The sequence below is a fragment of the Mustela erminea genome, chromosome 1 (genome assembly GCF_009829155.1).
Source record: "Mustela erminea isolate mMusErm1 chromosome 1, mMusErm1.Pri, whole genome shotgun sequence".
Classification (NCBI taxonomy): Eukaryota; Metazoa; Chordata; class Mammalia; order Carnivora; family Mustelidae; genus Mustela; species Mustela erminea.
In genome coordinates this window covers 5,028,734-5,055,604 of record NC_045614.1, presented here as the reverse complement: position 1 = coordinate 5,055,604, position 26,871 = coordinate 5,028,734, and the positions used below count along the sequence as shown (strand labels likewise).

At 43.4% G+C, this 26,871-nt stretch overlaps 2 protein-coding genes across 7 annotated transcripts in view; both read left to right on the top strand.

The window, feature by feature from the left end:
* Positions 1 to 26,502, top strand: part of LOC116570885 (putative methyl-CpG-binding domain protein 3-like 5) — a 35,345-nt gene extending 8,843 nt beyond the window's left edge. For 4 of the 6 annotated variants that reach the window (XM_032308512.1, XM_032308505.1, XM_032308483.1 and 1 more), the window contains 3 exons: positions 4,213 to 4,356; positions 20,709 to 20,819; positions 25,688 to 26,500. In XM_032308512.1, the coding sequence (XP_032164403.1) occupies positions 4,300 to 4,356; positions 20,709 to 20,819; positions 25,688 to 26,257 (738 nt within the window). In that variant the 5' untranslated portion in view covers positions 4,213 to 4,299 and the 3' untranslated portion in view covers positions 26,258 to 26,500. Of the gene's footprint in view, positions 1 to 4,212; positions 4,357 to 20,708; positions 20,820 to 25,687 lie in introns of all 6 variants that reach the window. The other 2 variants (XM_032308520.1, XM_032308525.1) reach the window with 2 other exon arrangements.
* On the top strand, positions 11,317 to 12,356 carry LOC116570877 (olfactory receptor 2Z1). The gene has a single exon (XM_032308475.1). It carries the CDS (start codon positions 11,379 to 11,381, stop codon positions 12,318 to 12,320), a length of 942 nt encoding a protein of 313 aa, XP_032164366.1. The 5' UTR covers positions 11,317 to 11,378; the 3' UTR covers positions 12,321 to 12,356.
* Positions 26,503 to 26,871: the final 369 nt, after the last annotated feature.

Below are 26,871 nucleotides of genomic sequence, written 5' to 3'. Positions count from 1 at the left end.
TTGGTGCCGGTCACTGGGCTAACCCATCCCCCACCCCTCGGTGCATTTCCTAGAGTTAGAGTCGCTCATGGTTTGCCTCCCTCTCTGATTTTTATTTTATCCTCTCTTCCCCTATGATACTGTTTTGTTTCTTAAACTCCACACAAGTGAGATCATATGATAACCATCTTTCTCTGATTGACTTATTTCACCTGCATAATACCCTCTAGTTCCATCCACGTCGCAAATGGCAAGGTTGGGGGTGGTGATGGCTGCATAGTATTCCACTGTATCTGTGGACCACATCTCCTTTATCTGTTCGTCTGCTGAACAGCATCTCAGCTCTTTCCATAGCCTGGCTATTGTGGACGTTGCTGCTAGGAACACTCAGGTGCACGTGCCCCTTCAGATCACTACATCTGAATCTCTGGGATAAATACCCCCTAGTGCGATTGCCAGGTCCTCTATTTTTAACTTCTTGAGGAAACTCCACACCGTTTTCCAGAGGGGCTGCACCAGCTTGCATTCCCACCAACAGGGTAGGAGGTTCCCCTTTCTCCGCATCCTCGCCAGCATCTGTCATTTCCTGACTGGTTAATTTTAGCCATTCTGACTGGTGTGAGGTGGCATCTCATCGTGGTTTTGATCTGTATTTCCCTGACGCCGAGTGATGTGGGGCACTTTTTCATGTGTCTGTTGGCCATCCGGACATCTTCCTTGCAGAAATGTCTGTTCATGTCCTCTGCCCATTTCTTGATTGAATTACTTGTCCTTTGGGTGTTGAATTTGATAAGTTCTTTATAGATTTTGGATACTAGCCCTTTATGTGATAAAACATTTGCAAATATCCTCTTGCATTCTGTTGGGGTTTTTTTTTTTTGTTTTGTCCACTGTTTCCTTTGCTGTGCAAAAGCTTTTGATCTTGATGAAGTTCCAATGGTTCATTTACTGGGCAATGAAGTCCTTCTCCAGCTCCCCCTCAGGCTTCTCGGGGTCTCCCGCGGCCGGCTCGCACGGCTCCTGGAGGCCGTAGTTCTGGGACAGGATCTCCACGAGGTTGAACTGATGGTCCACAGAGCCCATGGACACCACTGCCGCTGTCTGCAGGCTGGGCTCCCCGGGGCACAGGCTGTGAGTGAGGCAGGAGGCCACACCAGGGCTCTGCCTTTCCAGTGAGGAGGCCTCCGCCATGGCCATGTGTGCCTAGTTTTATTTTTTCGGTGTTCCAATATTCATTGTTTATGTACCACATCCAGTGCTCTATGCAATCCGTGCCCTCCTTAATACCACCACCAGGCTCACCCATACCCCATCCCCCTCCCCTCCAAAACCCTCAGTTTATTTCTCAGAGTCCAGAGTCTCTCATGATTCATCTCCCCCTCCGATTTCCTCCAACTCACGTCTCTCCTTCTCCCCATGTCCTCCGTGTTATTCCTTATGCTCTACAAGAGAAACCATATGATAAATGAAATGCCCATAAAAAAAAAAGATTTATTTACTTGTTTGACAGAGAAGACAAGTAGGCAGTGAGGCAGGCAGAGAGAGAGGATGAAGCAGGCTCCCCACTGAGCAGAGAGCCTGATGTGGGGCTCGATCCCAGGATCCTGAGATCATGACCTGAGCCAAAGGCAGAGGCTTAACCCACTGAGCCACCCAGGTGCCCCTGAAATGCCTATTGTTTTGATGTTGGGCTATCTGAAATTAATTCTCTGATTTATTTACCATTTCTCCACTATTTTTCTGTGTGCCTTTTGTAGTTTTGTGATGTCTTCTTACATTTTATATTTTAATCCTATTATTTTTCATTTCTCCTATCATTAAAAAAATTCTAGTAATTTTTTGTTCTTTAAAGGAAAATCTTTTTCTTGCTTCACAGATACTGTCTTTTTATTTATACCTCTGAGTTCTAGGCAGTTACAGCTCTAATGTTACTAAGAGTTTCTTTTCGATTTCTTCTTCCCTCAGCCCGTTCTCCAAAGTGCTTTCATTTTCAGTACGACTGTTGTGGTCTCTGTCCCTTGTGTGAGATGTTGTTTGGTTAATTGGGTAAAAAGACGATTGGAAGCTCTGTCGACATGAGTTAGTCTCATTGATACTTTGGTTTTCTATTGAGGGTGATCTGGCGGAGCTGTTTCCTTGGGACTTCCTTAATGGTAGTTTTTGTTTGGTTTTATTTTGTTGTTATTGCTTGTGCTTATCTTTTTTCTGTTTGTTTGTTTTGTTTTTTCTTTTCTTTTTTTTTTTTGGTCTGGTTGATTCCCCAAAAAAGACTCTCTCACAGAAGCCAGTCTTTTGGATAGCTACCCCGAATGTTGGATGAATGTTCTAATTCTTTCTCTCCAGAGGAAACCAGGGTTTGGGCTTTGTGCCCCACTTGCTCTGTGGCCAGTGAGAGCATGCTTTCCAAATCATCACCTTTGTTCTCAGGGGCTCCCAATCTGAAGCACTTTTCCATCAGTGGTCAGACTCAGGCAAGACAGAAAACAGTCGCTCAGGCAGCTCCTCAGGACTTTAGAACTTAGGACCACAGTCCAGTCCTCTCCTTCCCTTCTCAGGGACAAAGCAGGAGCTGGGGGCTTCCTCCAGATTGTGTGTTGCTGTCATGCAGGAGGCATGATGGGAAGAAAGTGCCATCCACTTTCCTATTGGCTTTGAGGCAGCTGGTCTCACGCTTGACTGTAGTGCAGGAGCCCTTCAACTAGTCTCTGAATTTTGCGCAAAGGGAACCAATCCTTGCTGTTGAATCAGTGTGTCCATGCCGGAAAGGAAGTCTGGGTCTTCCCTGTCCACCATTTTGTTGAAGTTGTGGCTAATCTCCTCTGAGCATAAGGACCCCAGTCATATTGGATTAGAGTCAACCCTAATGACATCATTTCAACTTAATTACTCCTTGAAGGACCCTATCTCTAACGACAGTCATGTTGGGGCATTAGAATGTCAACATATGAATTTTAAGGGGATTCAGCCCATAACCATGCTACAACATGAATGGACCTCTAAAACGTCATGCTAAGTAAAGGAATTCAGACACAAAAGATCACATATTATAGGATTCTATTTATATGAAATAGGTAAAACTTGTGGGTACAGACCGCAGATTGGTGGTTGCTAGAGCCTGGGATGATGGGAGCCACTGCTTCCTGAACAGGGAGTCTCCTTGGGAGGACAAAAATGTTTGAGAACTAGATCGAGGTGATGGGTATATGACACTGCGAATGTACTAAACTCCACCAAATTGCACCCTTCAAAATGGTTAACTTTTTGTGAACTCCGTCTCAATAAAGAAGTGTGTGTTTGTGTGTTTATGTGCATATAAAGAGATAAAGCAATGTCATTGAAGAGTAACAATCAGTGAAGGGTATATGGATGTTCCTTCCACTTTTCTGTAGATTTAAAATTTTTTGAGTAAAAAGTCAGAAAAACCAAGAAAAGACTTGCTGTTTTATTATTAGTTTATAGCTATTTCCATAATTTTAGCCTTTTGTTCTCCAAAGACAAAAGGTGATGATGGCTTGTTAGCAAAAAAGAGGAAATTAAGTCAATTCAAAAAACAATGTAAAGTGAGTTGATTCAAGAAAAATGCAGGAATGTTCTGTGTAATATCTATCAGACCACTTGCTTAATCTTTACCCAGCAGAATGTAAATGTTAATGCCCAGACTTCATAAAAGAAGGGCCTTCTGTACCCCAATGTTTATAGCAGCAATGGCCATGGTCGCCAAACTGTGGAAAGAACCAAGATGCCCTTCAACGGACGAATGGATAAGGAAGATGTGGTCCATATACACTATGGAGTATTATGCCTCCATAATACTCCATAGTGTAAGGATGAATGCCCAACTTTTGTAGCAGCATGGGAGGGACTGGAAGAGATTCTGTTGAGTGAAATAAGTCAAGCAGAGAGAGTCAATTTTCATATGGTTTCACTTATTTGTGGAGCATAACAAATAGCATGGAGGACATGGGGAGTTAGAGAGGAGAAGGGAGTTGGGGGAAATTGGAAGGGGAGGTGAACCATGAGAGACTATGGATTCTGAAAAACAATCTGAGGGTTTTGAAGGGGTAGGGGGTGGGAGGTTGGGGTACCAGGTGGTGGGTATTAGAGAGGGCACAGATTGCATGGAGCACTGGGTGTGGTGCAAAAATGATGAATACTGTTATGCTGAAAATAAAAAATAAATTAAAAAAAGTATGCATCTCTCAGTATAATGTTTTCTGGCTTATGGTTACACAGGGGAAGTTTATATTTACATCAAGTGAAATGCAAGATTTCGAAGAAAACAACGTATAGAGAAAGTGTGCCAACTGATAACCGGGGAGAATGTGCATCTCATGTATTGCCAATGCTAAGAGAGGTTATCAGGACATCTTCCTCAATGTGAGTCATTCTCTGCTGTTGTATGCTTGTGCTGAACTTGCTTCCCCTGCACTTTCTATATTTTGGCAAAAGCGAAGGTCAGTGTCCTATAGTGAGTCTTCAGGGAATTGAGGGAGTGAAAGAAATCTTGGAAGAGGAAGCGATAGAGAAACATGACTTCATACCAAACAGCTGTAAACAAATAGGTTCATGTTGCAGTCAACAGGAAGCAATGTTTCAAGTATTTAATATCCTAACACAAGGGGTTTTTAGCTACAGTTCAGGGAACTGAAAGTTTGTGGTTGATGTAAAATATGACATTTCCCATTTATGATAATAGAAAGTAGAGTCCCAGTTGACAGTTTTATGTTCATCTCATTCTCAGGAATGGATAAGTAATGTTATACAGGAGACACCTGTTAAAACAAGATGGCACATAGAGATGGCAAAAAATAAGGTGGTGTGCAAAGGATTAATGTTTGAGGCACACGTCTAGAGTGATAACGATTTCTTTGCCATCTTTCCCCCTTCCTCTGTTCTTTAGAACAACCTGGCTCAGCTGTAAATAACTTTAAGCATGGCTTGTTCCATCCCTCCCTCCCTCCATCCATCCATCCATGTGAGATGCTGAGGATTCAAGACCCACTCTCTACTACTCCATATCTTGATTTCTTTTTCCCAACTCCTCTCTGCTCCAGACTTTCCTGTTCAATAAACATCCACGTGTCCATGTGCTTTGGGTACCAGTGATACAGAAATGAATAATAGCAGGAACCTTGCTGCAAAGGAACTCATGGCCTATGGCAGTGTTACTCCAGTGTACTCCATGAACTGGTATTGGCCTTTGAGGAAAAAAGGACCTTGAAACAGACTATAAATTAACAATATCACCTAAACTTTAGTTCAGCTGACATTTCTTCCAGAGCAAGACTTTCTCAATGAAGGAAGCAGTGTGTTGAGTAACTTTCTGGGGCAATCTTCTTATCTCCATGCAGACTGTCACAATTGCTTTGAGTCCTGGTCTAGAATCTGCTTGAAAAGATGTCATGGTGAATGTCAAACTCAATTTGTAAGGTCCAGCTGTATGGTGAGCTGAGTTGAGAAGCTCCACCCGGGCTCAGAGGTAGAAAGCCATGAGACCAATGATCAATGTCTGTTATGGGCTTGGGAGTAGAGTGTGGTGGCGTGGCTCAAGGAATTTGGTGGTAGTTGCCTACTACATATCAAGTCCTTAACATATGTCACTATTCCTACTTCCATTCTGGCTTCACTGGGTTGCCACCTGCCTGACTCAGCTTTGGTTTCAACAACACTCTTGGTAATTCACTCAGCCTTGGGAGGCTTGCCTGTGATTTCCTGCAGTGGGCATTCCCGCTTAGGGTAGCCTGGCTTTCTGTTCTCTGCCCTCTCCCCTGTGATACTGGTGATACTGTGAGACTGATCTGGCTGTGATACATAACATGTTCACAGGCACTAGACCATCTACCTTTGGACCTTTGCATCTTCCAAGTTTTGGAGGCCCCTAAAGAATGGAGTCTAGAGGAAGAAATATCACAACTTAGGGAAGCTGCCTCCTGTTTTATCACCATCCCTGCTTCATTATTCATTATTTAACTCAGAAGAAATCTCCTGGACATTTTATTTTTTTGAGCAAGGGATCCATGTGTAGCAATGGATTCCCTCATCTCCTCCTCCTAATTAGATCCAAACAAAAAGACTTGGACATCTGTCACATTCATTTATTTTCATCAGTGCTGCTCACCCTTCCTGTCGTTGAGAGACAAGTAAATGTTTCCCCACAAGATCCAGAGACAAAATACCAGGGGCTCTAGGCTCCCATTGCAACTAATTTTCTCCCTTGAAGAAAGGGAGACTCAGAGGGGTTTCTTGTGCAACAGGTCTCCCTGGAGCCCCCATCCCCAGATGATGACATGTATCCCTGCATAGACAGAGGCAGCAGTGGTTAAACCCTTGGTGCTGGAATCCAGAGAGGTTTTTATTAGGGATGATCCTAGAATGAGGGGTGTTGAGAAAGCTCCTTCCCTCTACCCACAGACGCTGTGGAGTGGGGACAAGAACTCGTGGGGATATTAGGGGTCCAGGCATGATTTAGAGATTAGATATTAGTGGCAGGATGGATCTGAAGACCTGCTGGTGTTGTTTGCCGTGGACAAGGTAGGTGGACAGGTATTGAATGGAAGGACAAATTCTTGTCCACCTCTTTTGACATTTGCCAGCTTCCAGGCAGTTGTCTTGTTTTAAACTGGATGCTTATTCTTTCCTTGTCTGTCTTCACTGCTGTGAACCCACGATGGCCAGGCCTCTAGATAGAAGGTCATCCTTATTGAAGGTCATCTCATGTTGACCTACCCTAAAAGCATTTGGAAGCAGCCATGCCTGGGCACTTGAGGTTGGTCATGGGTATCAGAACAACCTATCTGGCAGGGTTCGGGGCACCTTCAGCTTCCCTCCTGAGGACTGGCCATCCACAGCTGTAATCCCCTCAGAGGAGTTCTCAGTTCTGATCTCCTGGACCCAGGAGTTGAGCACTGACTACAAGAGAGAGGCAGCATCCGGGGATGTGTTGTTTCCAAATCCTAGCCTATCTTCTCAGTAGCTGTGCGGGTTTAGGTTAAGTCACATACCCTTCCTCAGCCCGTTTGCCAATAACACTAGTTCCAACCAAAATATCGCTCCCCTTACTTAACAGAATATATTCACTTGGCAACTATTTCCCAAGTAAGCTCTGCTGTGGATCCTTGAGCTGGTGTGATTGGAGACGAGGATTAATGAAACAATATAAGTGACCGTGTCCTGCAGACCGTCTTCTGATTAGTTAGGTAACCAAGGGCCCAGATCACGCCTGGTCATGGTGGAGAAATATGAAATTTGTATGGGTGACAGGAAGTGAATAATGCCAGTGTCTTTTCCCTGGTCACTCAGCAACAGCAAAGGCAACCCCCCCGGCCCGGTCCCAAATTTGGCATTACTGAGGACAACGGGAAAGGAAGTGGTAAAATCGCATGTTGGAAACTTGCCAGAGGGGCTTCTGTTCAACCCAGACCCAAAACCAGGTGTTTGTATAACAGGGGGTACACCTGGGTGCCCTGGAAGGAAAGGTGAATTTGGGGGCATATAGGACTGAGTATGTGAACATGTGCAACAAATCCTCAAATGTCTGTTACAGTTGTGGGGGAGGTGTGTGTCGAATGTCAAGGGAAAAACAGGGACTTGGGAATCAGATTCCTATTTTGTTCAAATTATGGCTGTTACTTCTTTGCTGGGTGGTGCTGGACAAGTCACTACACTTCTCTGAACCTGTCTATGTCTTCTCATCCAAAAAATGCAGATAAATAATGCCTACCCCTAGATTTTTTTTATTGTGATAAAATATATAGAACAAAATTTACAATTTTTACTACTTTTATGTGTACTGTTCATGGCATTAAGTATATTCCCATTGTTGTGTGACTATCTCCACCACCCATCTCCAGGAGTTGGACATTAAAGTGTTAAGCATGTAACACTTAGTCAGATGTCTTCTACACAGTCAGAACCCACCTGGTGTCAGCTTCTTCATGGTGAGGATGTGTGAGTGGACAGAGGAAGACCACGTTTATTTGGACACTTAAATTGGTTGTCTATAAGATGGCAGGAAATTGCAAGAGATATTATTTTTTTTTCCTGTATGGAGACATAGGAATTGTAAGATACTCCCAGGATTAATGCCGGGTCTGAGCTCAATCCAATTTAAGAATATACGTCTGGTAGATGAATTGAGTAAAATCTGTGCAGTCTGCAGTTGTCCTATCTCTAAGCCAGAGGTTCTCTGCTGGGGGCGATTCCACTTCACTAGGCACATCTGGCCACATGTGGAGCCGGTTTTGGTTTCCCTGATGAGAGGTGGTGGTTAGCCGGCATCTAGTGGGTCGAAGCCGGAGGTATTGCTAAGCTTTATACAATGCGAAGGACAGTTGTCCATGACAAAAAATTATCCGTCCTCAAATAATGCCACAGTGGAAAAACCCATTAGTGAGACAACAGAGCTGAGGATGAGTGGAGTTTTAAAGACTCTGCTGACGGATCTTAGACGCCAGAAGAAAAGCAGGTGGGTTTCTACACAGCACGGATGAGGGTATCACAGAGCAGCACTAGAGAGGATGACAGAGCTGGACAGGGTCAGGCTTGGCCGTGGAAGGGGCCACCATGTTGAATAACAACAACAGCAACAAACACTGACAGGAATGTTTTATGTGCCTGGCACTGTGCTAAGCACCCTTCAGCCAGCGACCTCTAATGCCTTTCCTATCTAGAGAATTAGTAATAATTCTATAACTTATAGATATTGTGCATAATTAATTATATAATTATATGAATTATATTTATTATATATAATAATTTACAATTCACTGAGCACTTGCTACATGTCAGCTCTTAACAGTCATCCTTTTTTTAAAAAAATTTCTTTTTAGCGTAGCAGAATTCATCGTTTTTGCACCACACTCAGTGCTCCACACAATACCTGCCCTCCTTAATACCCACCACCTGGCTCCCCCAACCTCCTATCCCCAACCCCTTCAAACCCCTCAGATTGTTTTTCAGAGTCCATAGTCTCTCATGGTTCTCCTCCCCTTCCCATTTCCTTCAACTCCCTTCTCCTCTCTAACACCCCTTGTCCTCCATGTTATTTGTTATGCTCCACAAATAAGTGAGACCATATGATAATTGACTGTTTCTTCTTGACTTATTTCACTCACCATAATCTCTTCCAGTCCTGTCCATGTTAAAAAAATATTTATTTATTTGAGAGAGTGAGTGAGCCCAAGTGGGAGGAGAGGCAGAGGAAGAGGGAGAGAGACAATCTCAAGAAGACCCTGTGCTGAGTGCTGAGCCTGATGCCAGGCCCCATCCCAGGACCCTGAGATCATGACCTGAGTTGAAACCAAGAGCTAGATGCTCATCTGGCCGAACCACCCAGGTGCCTCAACATTCATCTTTTTTAATCTTCACAACTATGCCTTGACATATATTTCTGCCACCCGCTTTATGGATGAAGAAACTGAAGTTAAGTAGCTATACAAGGTCAAGCTGCTACAAAGTAGTTGAGCTGGGATCCAAGCTCATTTTAATCTGACCCCTGGGAATACTCTCTTATTTTATTTTTTTAAATTTTGTTTATTTTTATTTTATTATTTTTTTCTGGTGTGTGTGGGGGAACACTCTCTTAATCACAAATCACATGTGCTCTATTTCTTCAGCCTGGAACAACTTTCCTTCTTCTTGCTGCCTGTAAAACTCCTACTTGATCTTCAAAACCCAGCTCCAATGCCTCCTTCTCTCTGAAGCCCTTTCTGATCTCATTCTGTCCCTTGGGTACCTACAGCATTGTGCATGTGTCTCTTATATTTCTGAGTAGATTATTCTGAAATGATTTGATCGAGGCTGCTTTCCCTCTCAAACTCTAACTTCTATAACCACAGGACTAGTCTCTTATTTCCTAACACCATTGACTGACTTTAGAAAATGCTGCCAATGAGGCAGCCCATTTCATTTTTCATTGAATTTCACGGTTAGAAAGTTCTTTGTTAGGGTGAACCACCCAGCTGGCCTCACTAGCATTCACTTCCCAGTAGCATGAGGCAGTTGATTCTAGTGCATCCCTCTCACAGAAGCTCTTCAGATACTGAGGACATGGGTCATCGGTCCCAAGAGCTTCTCTATGTGCCATGCCATCCCCAGCCATTTCCTACAGGACATCTTATTCACTTCCGTCACTGCACTCTCCCTCTGTCACAAAGATCTTGTCCATGTATCTCCTCATCTGTCATCAATATCCTGATGGAGAGTGTGGGATACAGGGAGTAGGGACCTTGCCTAGGGTGATTCACCTCTGAATGTCTTACGCCCAGACCAGCTTGTGACTAATTTTATTGAATGCATGGCCGAATGGTACGTTGGGAGCTAAGATGTGATAGGAAAATCAGGATGTGGATAATCAAACAGACTTGAAGGTCTTCTGAGTGAGGACGGCAATCTTAGGACAAAGAGCTCCAGTGGGGCCCTCAGTAGAATCCACTTGCCCTTAAATGGCCGGTCTTTTGGCTTCTCTAACCACCAGCCGTTGGGAACTTTTGGTCTTACATTGTCCACTGTTGGAGTTGTGGATGGTGCATGGTATTCCAGGGTAAACTGGATTTCCCAGGGACCTTGGAAGGTGCCAAGAGAATCAAGAATTCCCAAATTTAAGTGTGTCGCTCCCTCTGGCCCATGGTCATCTTTCTTAACATCCTCATTCACCCAGGCAATATTTATTAGAGATAGTCTTCTAGGCTTGGTACCTTACTTGAAACTGAGTCTGGCTGCTCACAGGTCACTACTCTTCACCCAATGGAACAAAGTCACCAATAATCACTGAGCTTGGTGATGACTCTTGTCCCCCACCTAACCCCAGGCCACTTCATCCCCAACCTGCTGTCACCAATAGTCACCCTCTATGGCTCACACTTCCTAGATTCATACCCTCACTATGACCCAGGGCAGGCTCATAATTGCTTTCTCTTTCCTTGAGATTCTCATCCAGGTGCTTGGACCTAGGCCCTTCTCTGTTTTCTTCCTTGATTTATTGCTTCATCTCCATTTTGCTCTAGTTCACCTCCCAGCCTTTTTGGACTTTCATCCCTGCTTTCGACCCAGGACCATTAGGAGAGGTACTGAAATATTCTACTGGAGCTAAGTTACTGTCTTTGACTGGGACTCCAATGTTTGGACCTCAAGAGTTGGTGGGTAGCTCTTCAGTGGTGTGTGGCCAAGTGTCTCATTTGGGGATGCAAGCTACTGCTCTCCCATTCAATGCCTGTGACAGATATCACTAATGGACCATGGCATTTCCAACTGCTGATTCTAGCTGTGACCTCATAATACTTCTCCAGGCGGCCACTACCAAGTGATGGCCATTGGCATGTGGGTCAAAGCTCACTTGCAATTGGTCTCTTTCCTTCTTGCGTTTGGTCTCCTTCCTGCAGCGAAATCATGTTGTGTAAAACATGGGGAATGTGAATCAATTGGTGACCTCTGACTTCATTCTGGTGGGCCTTTTCAGTCACTCAGGGTCACATCAGCTGCTCTCCTCTTTGATGGCTGCCACGTTTACCTTGGGCCTCCTGGGCAACACCATTCTGCTCTTCCTGACCCACCTGGACTCCAGGCTCCACACACCCATGTACTTTCTGCTCAGCCAGCTCTCTCTGTTTGATATTGTCTTCCCCCTGGTCATCATCCCCAAGATGGCATCCCACTTCCTGCAGGGAGAAGGTTCCATCTCCTTTGGGGGTTGCGCAGCTCAAATATTCTTCCTGACCCTGATGGGCGTGGCTGAGAGCATCTTGTTGGCCTTCACATCCTACGACCGCTATGTTGCTATGTGTCACCCTCTGCAGTATCCTGTGCTCATGAGGCGCCAGGTGTGTCTGCTCATGGTGGGCTCCTCCTGGCTGGCAGGGGTGCTCAACGCCTCCATCCAGACCTCCGTCACTCTGCACTTCCCCTACTGTGCCTACTGCATCGTGGATCACTTCTTCTGCGAGGTGCCAGCCCTGTTGAACCTTTCCTGTGAAGACACTTCTGCCTACGAGTTGGCGCTGTCCACCTCGGGGGTGCTGATCCTTGTGCTTACCCTTTCCCTCATAGCCATCTCCTACGGCCACGTGTTGGGGGCCGTTATGCGCATGCGCTCAGAGGAGGCCTGGAACAAGGCCTTCACCACCTGCTCCTCGCACATCACAGTAGTGGGACTCGTCTATGGCGCAGCTGTGTTCATGTACATGGTGCCAGTTGCGTACCACAGCCCACACCAGGACAACGTGGTGTCCCTATTCTACAGTCTGGTCACCCCCACGCTCAACCCTCTTATCTACAATCTGAGGAACTGGGAGGTGCAAATGGCTTTGGCCAAAGTGCTCAGCAGAGCTGGGCTCAGGCCAAAGTGATGACCACACAGGGGGTTTCTGGAGTGATCCTAGTGGTCCTTCATCCCCTCCATTTCCCCAGAGCACCAATTTATGGTGTGACTATTAAAGCCTTATATTCAAGGCTAAGCACCTGCCCAGCTTCTTCAGATCCCATGACTAGCTGGGTTAGGGTTTTCTCCCACAGACTTGTACGGAAGGCCCTGCTTTGTGGAGTGGAGATCTCCTTGTTGAATTGATAATTTACTAGGAATAATGAGCACTTGTTGACCATTTTACCTGCTAAGTGAATGTTATTTTGTCCTCACCATGGCTTTGGAGATGTAGGGACTATCATGATATTTATATATAAGAAATAAACAAGACTCAAAAAGGAAAATAACTTAAAAATGGTCACACTTCCCGAAAGTGGTACAGCTGGGACTTGAACCCATGGTGCTTGGAGGACAAAGACAGCCCCCAAAGCACTGTGCTGTGTGACCCCTAAACAGTGATCTCCTAACTGTTGTAGGGTGTGTGTGTGTGTGTGTGTGTGTGTGTGTGTGTGTGCTGGGATGGTGGTTGGGCCAGATAATATCTGGAAAACCACCAGATTCTTGAAAATATGAGTTACTGCTTTGAATGGTTATGGGGATAATAAAATTTAACAGTATTTATAAAATATTTGTTAATTTTGAGCTTTATTAAGACGCTTTATTAAGACTATTGACCAGGGTCTGGATATTTTATTAGTAAGCACTTCATATTTTGGGAGAGTGGTGCTTATTTTAATTTCTTTTGGATAAATATCCAGCCATGAGGCGAAATTCAACTTTAAAAAAATCTTTTAACAGTTTTATTGAGGTAAAATTGACATTCAATGAACGTACACATTTGAAGTCTAAAATTTGATGAGTTTTGACTTATGTATATGTCTGCACAACAAAAACCAATCTTTTTTTTAAAGATTTTATTTATTTGACAGACAGATCACAAGTAGGCAGAGAAGCAGGCAGAGAAAGAAAAAGGGAAGCAGGATTCCTGCTGAGCAGAGAGCCCAGCTGATCATGACCTGAGCTGAAGGCAGAGGCTTTAACCCACTGAGCCACCCAGGTGCCCCACGAAAACCAATCTTAAGACAGAAACTTATGCAAAAGTTTCCTTCTGCTTGTTTGTCACTCCATTCCCCATCCTCTCCAAGGAGTCACCGACCCACTTTCGGTCACCATAAATTAGTTTGCATTTTCTAGATTTTTTTTTTTACAAACGGAATTGCAGAGTATATACTTTTTTTTTTTTTTTAAGATTTAAAGACAGAGATCACAAGTAGGCAGAGAAGCAGGCAGAGAGATAAGGTGGGGAAGCAGGCTCCCTGCCGAGCAAAGAGCCTGATGCGGGGCTTGATCTCAGGACCCTGGCATCATAACCTGAGCCAAAAGCAGAGGCTTTAACCCACTGAGCCACCCAGGTGCCCCTATACTGTTTTTATATAGCTTCTCTTACCCAGCATCATTTTGAGATTTATTCTTGTTGTAGGTACTTAAAACTTATTCTCATCAAGTAGCATTCTACTGTGTGGATACATCACATTAACTCTTAAATACACTTTCTCTTTTGTTGATGGAGCTTTTGAAGCTTTCTTTGGACTAGTATTAGTATGGCATACTTTGTTTCATAATTTGACCTGTTTATGTCTATATCCAAAGTACATTTATTGTAGCTGTATCATAGAACTGGGTCTTGTTTTTTTCAGAAGTAATGACATATCATTTTCCTTGAGTGGTTGTCCCATTTTGCATTCCCACAAGGAATGGGCCACAGTTCCAACTGCCGTATCTTCCCCAGTCCTCTTTAGGGTCACAACATTCATTGCAGTCACCCTAAGAACTGGGTTCTTGTATCTCAGAGTGGATTTCATTTGCATTGCCTTCTGGTGGAGTGATGTCCCTTAGCTTTTCAACTGCTTTTCCTGATGCAATGTCTGTTGAAGTTTTTCCTCTATTTTCCCTCTGGGTCTCCCTCCCCCACCACTGAGAGCTATTAGGAGATTTTCTCTATTCTATGAATTAGTCCTTTGTGATAAATGAGATTTGCAATATTTCCCCCCCAAACTTGAGGTTGTCTCTTTTGTCTCACAAGGGCATCTGTTAGCAGAGCAAATTGGGTGAAAGCCCCCAGCCTCTCCGTTTGTGGGGTTGCTAAGTGTGGGTGACATAGGGTCATGTAGACCAACCCTAGAAGAAGCAGGTGTCCACCATTTCTGAATGGCATGTGCCACTTCTTGACAGAGGGGTGGGCACTTGGGGACAATTCCCTTGGAAGAATTGCCTGCAGGCCTGGGAGGGTGGTCTGCGATGGGCCACACAGCAGGCTCTGGGCCCCAGACTCCAGAAGAGAAGCAGAGATCTGAGCCTGGAGCTGGGCCAGGCCCTCAGCCTCTGGTGGGTGCATCCTCTGACTGAGGGTGGGCAGCTGGTGGCAGCCAGAGAGAGGATTGAGGACCAAAGTACTGAAGCAAGAGGGACTAGTCCCCCAGACAGGTTGGCTGAGGATGCCCACGGGGAGTTGGGACTGGTGGCTCTGGGAAGCCTCTCCTTCCTCATCTGCAAGGGGGACGCACATGTGCTCTGCTTTCTGGGCTGAGAGGGATACTTCTCCAATATTGATTCCCCACGTGCATTGGCCTGAAGGGATGGAGCCACCAGGCCTGGGCAAAGAACTGGTAACCCTCGGTGACTTCGAGTCGGGCACAGAGACGACCACCAGGGTCCAGTTGCTGAGCATGAGCTGCGCAGGGACTACCTGTCCCAGGGCAGCTGGAGGTGATCACGTGCACGCGGAGACTCTGCCATCTCAGGGGAGAAAAGCTGAATCCTTGGCCTCCAGGGGAGGCTCAAAGCAGAGGCGGGGGGTGGGGGTGGGGGTGTGGGGAAGTTGCGGGTCAAGTCACCCTCCCCAGCCAACCCTGGGAGAGACCACCTGGCTGCTGCGGTGATTCTGACAACCAGCTGGCGCCACAGCTCTGGAAGTCAAAGGGTCTGGGTGTTGGGCTCCAGGGTCCCCCTCGTCACTCTGTAAGGACCCAGGGGCTTTGCTGCGTAGTCCCGGAGCAGATGTCAATCACCATGGCAGCTTGCTGTCTTGGGCTGTTTCCGTGGGTATGTGGTTCCCCATAACATTTGCGAGATCCATTCTTAATCTTTGTAGTTTTGTGAATTCTTGTCGCCAGGTTGAGTTCCCCTGGTTTGTATAACATCTACCAGATGCTGGTTCTACACATTTAGATTCTCACTGGCCATGCGAGAATGATCTGACTGCTTTCCCTTCATTTCAGCTAATGTCTGTGTTATAGTATCTCATTGTGACTTTTCCTAGCATTTCCCTGAAACAAAAGAAGTTAATATTTTTTTTACATGTTAACTGAGTATTTGTTTAAGCTTTTTTATGGTGTCCCTATTTTAGAATTTTGAGCCGCTTTTCTAGTGGATTTTCAGATTGATTGATTGATTTATCTTTATTTTCTTTTTTTCAGCGTTCCAAGATTCATTGTTTATTCATCACACCCAGTGCTCCATGCAATAGGTGCCCTCCTTAATACCCACACCCAGGCTCACCCAGTTTTATTTTTTATTTCACAGAATTCTTTACATAAGTTGGCTTGATGCACTTTACCAGATGTGTGTGATGTCAGTTTCTTCTCTCACCCAGATTGTCCACCCCCTCTGTCTTACTAGTGAATTTTATTTTATTTTATTTTAAGATTTTATTTATTTACTTGAGAGCGAGACAGAGAGGGAGGGAAACAAGCAGGGGAGGGGACAGAGGGAGAAGCAGGCTTCCCACTGAGCAGGGAGTCCACTTCTGGGACTCAATTCCAGGACCTGCAGATCATGACCTGAGCCCAAGACAGATGCTTAACTGACTGAGCTTCCCAGGAGCCCCTAACTAGTGAATTTTAATGAATAGTGGCTTCTCATAATCTTATTTTGATTCAAGTTATAATTTTTTTCCCGATCAATTTGAGTTTTGTTGTATCAAAAGGAAAACATCTGGAGCACTGGGGGGGACTCAGTTGTTAAGCATCTGCCTTTGGTTCGGGTCATGATCCCAGCACCCTGGGATCAAGCCCTATATCATGCTCCCTGTGCAGAAGGTAGCCTGCTTCTCCCTCTCCCACTCCCCCTGCCTGTGTTCCCGCTCTCTTGCTGTGTCTTACTCTGTCAAATAAATAAATAAAATCTTTTAAAGAAGAAGTGTCTGTTTATGTGTTCTGCCCATTTTTCAACGTGATTATCGTTTTGGGCGTTGCGTTTGAGGAATTCTTTATACAGTGTTGGAGAGGATGTGGAGATAGGGGAACCCTCTTACACTGTTGGTGGGAGTGCAAATTGGTGCAGCCACTTTGGAAAACAGTGTGGAGATTCCTCAAAAAATTAAAAATAGAGCTTCCCTATGACCCTGCAATTGCACTACTGGGTATTTACCCCAAAGATACAGATGTAGTGAAAAGAAGGGCCATCTGTACCCCAATGTCATAGCAGCAATGTCCACAATCACCAAACTGTGGAAAGAGCCAAGATGCCCTTCAACAGATGAATGGATAAAGAAGATGTGGTCCATATATACAATGGAATATCACTCAGCCATCAGAAAGGATGAAGACCCAACTTTTTAAAAAAAGATTTTATTTATTTATTAGAGAGAGAGAGAGAATGAGAGGTCAGTGGGAGAAGCAGACTCCCTGCTGAACAGGGAGCCTGATGCAGGACTCAATCCTGGGACTCCAGGATCATGACCTGAACTGAAGGCAGTCGCCCAACCAACTGAGCCACCCAGGCGCCCCTGAATACCCAACTTTTGCATCAACATCGATGGGACTGGAGGAGATTATGCTGAGTGAAATAAGTCAAGCAGAGAGAGTCAATTATCATATGGTTTCACTTACTTGTGGAGCGTAAGGAATAATATGGAGGACATTAGGAGAAGGAAAGAAAAGTGAATTGAGGGAAATTGGAGGAGGAGATGAATCACGAGAGACTATAGACTCCGAGAAACAAACTGAGAGTTTTGGAAGGGAGGGGAGTGGGAGGATGGGTGAGCCTGGTGGTGAGTATTAAAGAGGGCATGTATTTCATGGAGCACTGGGTGTAGTGCATGAACAATGAATCTTGGAACACTGAAAAAAATAAAATAAAATAAAGATGTTAATAAAAAAAGAAGGAAAACATTTCATTGTGAAACTCCTCTGCTATCTTTTTATTTATTTATTAAAAGATTTTATTTAATTATTTGAGAGAGAGAGAGAGAGTGAGCACAGTGGGGCCCAGGCGTGGAGGAAGAAGCAAACTCTCCATTGAGCTGGGAGCCCTATGTGGGGCTTCTTCCCACGAGCCTGGGATCATGATCTGAGCTGAAAGCAGATGCTTAACCAACTGAGCCACCCAGATGCCCTTCCCTGCTATCTTTATAAAGTTATGCATTACATTTATGGTAGAACCAAAATAAAAATCTAAGTATTTAAGAAGGGACTGATTCCAAAGGGCTGAGTTCCTAAGCCAGAAGACAATTCAAGAGCAAATATCCTAACAAAACTATAGGGTGAACACTATTAGTAAACTCAGGCCAGGGTTAAAGAAAAGTGAGATCAAAAGAGGAGCTGAGATGAAATAAGGCAGTCAGAGAAAGACAATTACCATGTGATTTCACTCATAGGCAGAATTTAAGAAAAAAATAGATGAACATGGGGGAAAGGAAGGAAAACTAGAATAAGATAAAAACAGAGAGGGAGGCAAACTGTAAGAGATTCTTAACTCTAGGAAACAAATTGAGGGCTGCTGGAGGGGGGGTGAGTGAGTGGATGGGGTAATTGGATGATGGGCATTAAGGAGGACACTTGATGTAATGAGAGCTGGGTGTTGTATGCAACTGATGAATCACTAAATTCTACCTTTGAAGCTAATACTGCAGTATATGTTAATTAAATTGAATTTGAATAAAAAATAATAAAAAAGAACAGCTGTGAGATCATGGGGAAGAATGATGTCTGAAGTAAAAATACACAATCTGTTCAACATTGATGAAAGACACCAACCCACAGATGTAATTAAATCACCACCCCCTAAACAAAGTCAGGACACAGGAGACAATAGGGAGATACACCATTGTCTAAAAAACCAAAGTTAAGGTGACAGATTTTGGAGAATGCAGAGGCCAGATAAATAAGAAAAAGGTTAACTAGTGGTATTAAAGCAAATATTAAATAAGTTTGGTATTAACTGAGTGCAATTTTTAAAATGTTAGAAGAAATGTCGTATCAAAACCAGAATTCTATACCAACAACAATATTGCCCACAATAAGAACAACTTAAAATGAAGCATTTCATTGTAAGCAGATTTGATTTAGAAAACAAATACTAGACTAGTTCTTCAACCAAAGAACTAAAGAACTAAGAACTAAAGGAATAGACTCTCAGATTGAAAATCAGGAATGCAAGACTGTTGGTGGGAATACAAGTTTGGTGCAGCCACTTTGGAATACAGTGTGGAGGCTCATCAAAAAGTTAAAAATAGAGCTTCCGTATGACCCTGCAATTATACTGTTGGGTATTTACCGGAAGATACAGATGTAATGAAAAGAAGGGCCATATGCACCCCAATGTTTGTAGCAGCAATGTCAACAATAGCCAAATGGTGGAAGGGCCTGAGATGCCCTTCAACAGATGAATGCATAAAGAAGATGTGGTTCATATATACAATGGAATATTACTCAGCCATCAGAAAGGATGAATACCCAATACTTGCATCAACATGGATGGAAATGGTGGAGATTATGCTGAATGAAATAAGTCAGGCAGAGAAAGATAATTATATGGCTTCACTTATTTGTGGAACATAGGGAATAGCATGGAGGACATTAGGAGAAGGAAGGGAAAAATGAAGGGGGAAAATCAGAAGGAGAGACAAACCATGAGAAACTATGGACTCTGGGAATCAAACTGAGGGTTGTAGAGTGGAGGAGGTGGGGGGATGGGTGAGCCCGGTGAGGGTAGTAAGGAGGTCACGTATTGCATGGAGCACTGGGTGTTAAATGCAAACAACGAATCATGGAACACTACCTCAAAAACTAATGATGTCCTGTCTGGTGACTAATATTACATAATTTAAAAAAAATTAAAAAAAAGAGACTTTCAAGTTTCTGGGATCCATCTCAAAGTCTGAGAATAGAGCTACCCCATTAAGTGCAGGGCCTGAAAATGACCTGAAAACACTGAACCATGAATCACGCTGGTTTGAGAGGAGTTCTATCCCTGGGCTGTGTAGCTACATGAAATAAATTCCTTTTTTGGCTTAAGCAAAAAAAAAAAAAAAAAAAAAAATCAGGAATTCAGGAAGGAATGAAGAGAAGGAAAGGAAAATTTACAATTACAAATGAATTTTTTTTGCTTTTTATATTAACATATAATGTATTATTTGCCTCATTGAATCATCAGGCTTCTACATTTCACAGCACTCACCATAGCACATACCCTCCCCCATGTCCGTAACCCAGCCACCCTATCCCTACCCCCAACCCCTGAATTTTTTTTTTTATGAGACAATTCTAGAAATCTCTCTTAGAGATTAAAATACATGTAGAATTGAAATGCATGAGAAGAGTAAAGCAGAAAAGTTAAAAATGTAGTTGGAAGTGTTTGAATGTATTAACATTTGGGGAAGGTGGTAAAAGTAGTTGCATTAGACTACGTTAAGTAAAGGACGCATTAAGTAGGCTCCACACGCAGTGTGGAGCACAAGGCGGGGCTTGAACTCCCCACCCTAAGATCAAGACTGAGCTGAAATCAAGAGTGAGATGCTTAATGGACTGAGCCACCAGGAGCCCCTCATCAGCTACATGGAGATTTGTATATGACTGCAACTGATAAGTTTATTGAGGGAACAATAGAATAATAAAAGATGGGCACCTGGGTGGCTCATTTGTGAAGCGTCTTTGGCTCATGTTATGATCTCAGGGGTCCCCTGTCAGGTTCCCTGCTCAGTGGGGAGCCTGCTTCTCCTCTCCCTTTGCTTGCCACTCCCCCTGCTTGTGCTCTCTTTCTCTCTGTCAAATAAATAATAAATAAAATCTTAAAAAAACCCCAATATAGCTCACCTACAAATGTATTCAACGATTTCATCTACAACAGTATCTGACAGTGTCAAAATCTCCACATATTTGTGTTTTTAAAAAAGTTTGTTTATTTAAGTCATCTCTACAGCCAAAGAGGCAACCCAATGTGGAGTTCAAATTCACAACCCTGAGCCAGCCAGGTGCCCCAATTTTTGTGTCTTTGTATAAAGATTTAGGAACGTTCAAATCCCATTAATATAAGACAGGGTATTTTTGCCGGATTATCGGCTGATTGGGTTATCCTCTCCCTTCCTCCATAAAAGGGGAGTCAGAAGCAGAAATCTCACACTTTCCAGCAAGCCACCAGCTCTCACATCAGGAGTGCAGCCATGGTAGGACCTGCATCCACGCGTTCTTCCAACCAGCCTGCTTTGGTGAGTGTGGAGTGCATACTGATGGAACCAGGGCCCTTTGGTATACTTAGCCTTATGTGAAACTTCTTTTAAGTGAGAAGACACGAGATTTAAAAATGAGGAGAGATCTTACTGAAAGCTGCTTCTTAGGTGTTAATGTTTTTTGAAGTGATGTTTAAGGTATTGTACTATTTTGCATGTGAAGGTTTTTTGGGCTAATAGGCTAGATATTTTTGCTTTGTGGTTTTGTTTCAAACAACAATATCACCAGGACATGGATGTAGCCTGTGGTCCTGCACTGTTTAAATCATTCCCCTCTCTGGAAAATTCCTTAATTTGCAATGTTCTTGGTCTTTTTTTTTTTTTTTAAATTCAGTTCTTAGTCCTCCCCTAATCTCTTCATCATCAATAACTGTAATTAATTTCTTTGTTCCGTTATCCCTCCCCACTATCTTCCTCCATTCCTCCTTCTTCCTCTCTCTATCAACCTTACTGTTTGTCACAGCCATTAATTATACCCGGCATGATATTAGACGTTCATTACTCTTTGTATTAAGTCTTTTGTCTCACCAAGATTAAAATAAACACTGGCAGTAACTTTGTTAAGTTAAATTCTGGATCATGGGTTTTAGTGCACAACTTGGCATGTAATAGGTGTTCTAGAAATGGGAGGATCAAGTAGTTTTCCATCCAAACTAGGACTCTTGAGTATTGAAAGGGTCATTATTAATAATTATGGTAGGAGGGGCACCTGAGTGGCTCAGTTGGTTAAACGCCTGCCTTTGGCTCAGGTCATGATCCCAGGGTCCTGGGGTTAAACCCCATGTCGGGCTCCCTGTATATTCAGTGGGGAGTCTGCCTCTCTCTCCCCGAAATAAATGAATAAAACTTAAAAAAAATTATGTAAGGATGAATACCCAACTTTTTGTATCAACATGGATGGGACTGGAGGAAATTATGCTAAGTGAAATAAGTCAAGCAGAGAGAGTCAATTATCATATGGTTTCACTTACTTGTGGAGCATAAGGAATAACACAGAGGACACTCAGTGTCCCAGTGGGGAGATGGAGGGGAGAAGTGAGTTGGGAAAAATCAGAGGGGGAGATGAACCAGGAGAGACTGTGGACTCTGAGAAACAAACTGAGGGTTTTGGAGGGATGGAGGGGGGGATGGGTGAGCCTGGTGGTGGGTAATAATGAGGGGCACGTACTGCATGGAGCACTGGGTGTGGTGCATACACAATGAATCTTGGAACTCTGAAAAAATAAAACAGAATTTTAAAAAAGGAAATAAATAATTATGTCAGGACAACTGGAATGATATGGGATTTATGGCTTCCCTTAAAAAAAAAAAAGATAAAAATGGTTGGTTTAAAAAGAAAGGCACACTGATTAAGTTTGCATTTTAAACAGCTTATTGTGATTAGAATCTTCTACATATCCCTCATGGTGACATGTTCTAAGACCCTCAGTGGATACCTGAAACCATGGATAGTAGTTAACCCTATGTATATCCTATATATTTTTTCCCTATACATACATACTTATGTAAAGTTTAATTTAGAAATCGGGCACAGCAAGAAGTTAACAACAATAATAAAGTAGAATTAAGTATAACCATATATTATAATAATTTATGTGAATGTAGTCTCTCTTGAAATATTTTTTAAGTTTTTTTTTTAAGATTTTATTTATTTTATTTATTTGACAGAAAGAGATCACAAGTAGGCAGAGAGGCAGGCAGAGAGAGAGAGAGGAGGAAGCAGACTCCCTGCTGAGCAGAGAGCCCGATGCGGGACTCGATCCCAGGACCCTGAGATCATGACCTGAGCCGAAGGCAGCGGCTTAACCCACTGAGCCACCCAGGCACCCTCTCTTGAAATATTTTATTGTACTCCCCTTCTTCTCATGATGATGTGAGATAACAAAATGCCTACGTGATGAGATGGAGTCGGGTGAATGACATAGGCACTGTGATGTAGGGTCAGGGTACACTCCTAACCATTCTATCTGGACCTCAGACCACAGTTGACCTTGGTTAACTGAACCTGTGGATAAAGGGAATGCTACAGTGAATTCCAGGGAGAAAGGATAAAAAAAAAAAATCTTAGGCAGTGATCATTTAGTGCAGTCTGGCACCATAGAGATGATCTTGCTGTATAATAGTGGTTGAGTGAATTTATTTGAAAAATCTAGAAAGTTTTTTTTTTTTTTTAGTTTGAATAATTTCTTTCAGTAAATATAACTTAGTGCCTTCTAAGGCAAAACAAGTGGATACTGGTATAAAACATTAAGGTCACATTAATCATCTCTTCACTGAATATCCATTTATAGAAAAACAATACGAGGGGCACCTGGGTGGCTCATTTGAGCGTCTGCCCTCTGCTCAGGTCATGATCTAAGGGTCCTGGGATTGAGCTCTGAATTGGGCTTCCTGCTCAGCCGGGAGCCTGCTTCTCCCTTTCCCTTCCCCTGGTTTGTCTCTCTCTCTCACGTTTTCCTCTCAATAAATGAGTAAAATCTTAAAAAAAAAAAAAAAGAAAAACTATATGAAAGAGATAATACATGTACTAGTGAACATTGAAAAAATTAACACAGAAAATGTAATTCTGATGGCTGGGTCAGAAAGATCACTGGAGAAATGGTGTTTTGTGGGGAAACTGAAATATGCTCAAGAATTATTCAGAAGTTGAGAGTTTTATTATTTATTTGATTTTTAAAATTTTTATTTAAATTCAATTTAGTTAATATATAGTATATTATTAATTTCAGGGGTAGAATTCAGAGATTCATCAGTTGCGTGTAACACCCAGTGCTCATTACATCAAGTGCCCTCCTTAATGCCCATCACGCAATTACCCCACCCCCACCTCCCCTCCAGCAACCCTTGGTTCAGTTTTCTAGAGTTAAGAGTCTCTTATGGCTTGCCTCCCTCTCTGTTTTTCTCTTATTTTTCCTTCCATTCCTACATGTTCATCTGTTTTGTTTCTTAAATCCCACATATGAGTGAGAGCATATGGTATTTATCTTTCTCTTGACTGGCTTATTTTGCTTATCATAATGCCCTCTAGTTTTATCCACATTGTTACAAATGGTAAGATTTCATTCTTTTTGATGGCTGAGTAATATTCCATTATAGCATTTTTATCCATTCATCTGTTGATGGACACCTGGGCTCTTCCCATAGTTTGGCTGTTGTGGACATTGCTGCTATAAACATTGGGGTGCATGTGCCCCTTCGAATCACTAAACAATGATTATCCTTCGGATAGTGATATATCCTTTGGATAAGTGATTTATCCAAAGTTATATATCCTTTGGATAAATACCTAGTAGTCAATTGCTGAGTCATAGGGTAGTTCTATTTTTAACTTTTTGAGAAATCTCCATTCTCCAGAGTGGCTGCACCAGTTTGCATTCCCACCAACAGTGCTAGAGGGTTCCCTTTTCTCTATATCCACACCAACATCTGTTTCCTGAGTTGTTAATTTTAGCCATTCTGACCAGTGTCAGGTGGAATCTCATGTGGTTTTGATGTCTATTTCCCTGATGCCAAGTGATTTTGAGCAGTTTTTCATGTGTCTGTTGTTCATTTGTATGTCTTTTTTGGAGAAATGTCTGTTTATGTCTTCTCCCCATTTCTTGACTGGATTTTTTTTTGTTTGTTTTTTTGGTTTTTTTTGGGTGTTGAGTTTGTTAGATGGATTCAGGACTCATTATTATGAGTGTGAGGTGGCCGGTGGCCGGAATGACACTCAGGTTTAGACAGGACATTGTACTAGCAGCGGGTTTGGGGACACTTTGATGAAAATGAATTATTTGGGGGAATTGGTTGGTTCAACTTGGGATCTGGTCACTGTGAGTGGAGTCATCAGTATTATCACCGGAGAGGTGAGTGCGAGGATGGCGCTGGGTATCAGGGTTGGAGTTAGATCTGTGCTGATTCTGTGAGCATTTCTAGTTCTATGGGCTAATGGTATTTGAAATCAAGGAAATGGAAGGATGGCCTATACAGGGGTGTGGATGAACAAATGTGAAAGCAGGGCTGATTTCTAAGAAGCATCAATCATTGTGTTAAGTCAGAGGAACTGGCATTAACAGGGAGGAGAACAGAAGGAAGAATATCAGGGAGAATGTGTTGCACCGGAGCCTTGAAAAGTGGTTTACAATAGAGATATTTGTACAAAAAAAAAAAAAAAAGTGGAACTGTGTGATGGGACTATGGTGTTTTTGAGTTACTTATTTATGAACAGGAAGATAGTTGAGTGAATATGGGATTTCGGTGTGCAAGTCAAAGAAATTGAGTATCTCAGGGTTGGGAGGGACATAATACCACTGAAGATGAGGCACGAAAGCTGAGAATTCCAGGAGGTAGCATAGTAAACTGAAAACCTGAAGTCTCGGGATGCAAAGAAATCTATGATCCTTGTGCCCAAATAATGGTGGGTCAGGGGGTACCAGCATGTGTGTGGTTGACACTGACACGGGTGGGAAGAGAGAAACATCCTCTAGGGAACATGGTGGAGGAGAAGGGGTCTGGAGTTGGCACTGGGTAATGACCTCAAACTTTCTGTCCTTGACTTATGTCTGCTTGATGGTGTCCCAGAACTAATTGTCAGTGTGTGGTACCCGCACCCGCAGCATCAGCACCACCTGGGAACCCTTGGAAATGTAGATTCCTGGCCCCACCCCAGACCTACTTGGCTTGAGGTCCAGAAACCTACATTTTAGCAACTCCCTGGATGATTGCGATGCCCAGTGCAATTCAAGACATATTTCCCCGTGGAGAGAGGAGGGTGGAAAATCCAAATGGGCGGAGAACGTTCTTTGTGGCTGGTGGTCCTTATCTCTCATTTTATTCACATATCATACTTCTTTTTGTTTTCAAAGAGCAAGCTCAAAAGAAACATGATGCTCCAGACCATAGAGAAGAAAAGACAAGTCCATTTAACCAAGGCCAAGAAAAGACATCATGAGAGAACTGCACCTCCTACAAGGCTGACCAGTTGCATTTTTAAAAGACCAGTCACAAGCATAACTTCTCATCCTGGCAATGAGGTCAGGTATAATCAATGGGACAGGACCTTGGAGAAGCCCCAGCAAATCTCTGCATACAGCAGACTGCAGGGACTCCAAGCCCACAGCAGTGAAGGAGAACTTTTAAGTACTTTGGACTTCATAAGTACCTCACAAGTCATTGCACTAGGCAGTGCGGATGTAGGGTCTCTACCTAGTGGCCCTGGGCCCAGCATGGTACCATTTTGGGCAGGGATGGTCCCAGGAGCGGGTCTCCATCTCCCACCACCCATCTGCAGACAGCAAGTAACACCTGGAGATATCCGGAGGCAGACTTGGAAAGTGAAAAAATCAAGAGAGAGACTGGCTAAGGCCTTGAGGGCAGACAGGCTTGCCAGGGAGGTGGAGAGAGCCAGAAGCCAAGAGGAACGTTCTGACAACTAGAGGAAATGTTGGAAAAGGTTGTGTGTGGGAAGGATCCAGTAAGGCACTTCACTGTGAGACGGCCCCCAGTTTCACTTCCCGTCACGATGTCAATCTTGTCTCTTGCTCTATACCACTGTGCTTTGTTACATCAAAATGGTACTTCATTAAACTCTTGAGAGACAAGGTTGTGAAAGAGTAGAGTGGTGGTTTTGTGGGTAAGAGATTGGATTTCATGTGGAATAAGTCAGAGAAACAGAGATTATACGGTTTCATTTATATGTGGAACATAAGGAATAATGCAGAGGACAGTAGGGGTTGGGGGAAAACTGAATGCGAAGAAATCAGAGAGGGAGACGGACCAGATGAGACTCTTGACACCAGGAAACAAAACTGAGGGTTGTGGAAAAGGAGGAGGGTAGGGAGATGGGGTAACTGGGTGATGGGTATTAAGGGGAGGGCGTGTGGTGTGATGAGCAATGGGTGTTATACTGAACTGATGAATCCTTGAACATTCTATCAAAACCCAATGATGTATGATATCCTGGCTAATTGAATTTAAATAAAAAAAGAAATAAGAAAGAAAAAAAAAAAGAAAGAATCCTTGCTAGCAGGCTCACTGCCTTCGCCCCGAA

Excerpts from the sequence above, each read along its gene's own strand:
- LOC116570877 (XM_032308475.1), top strand. The coding sequence starts at position 11,379 with ATGGGGAATGTGAATCAATTGGTGACCTCTGACTTCATTCTGGTGGGC.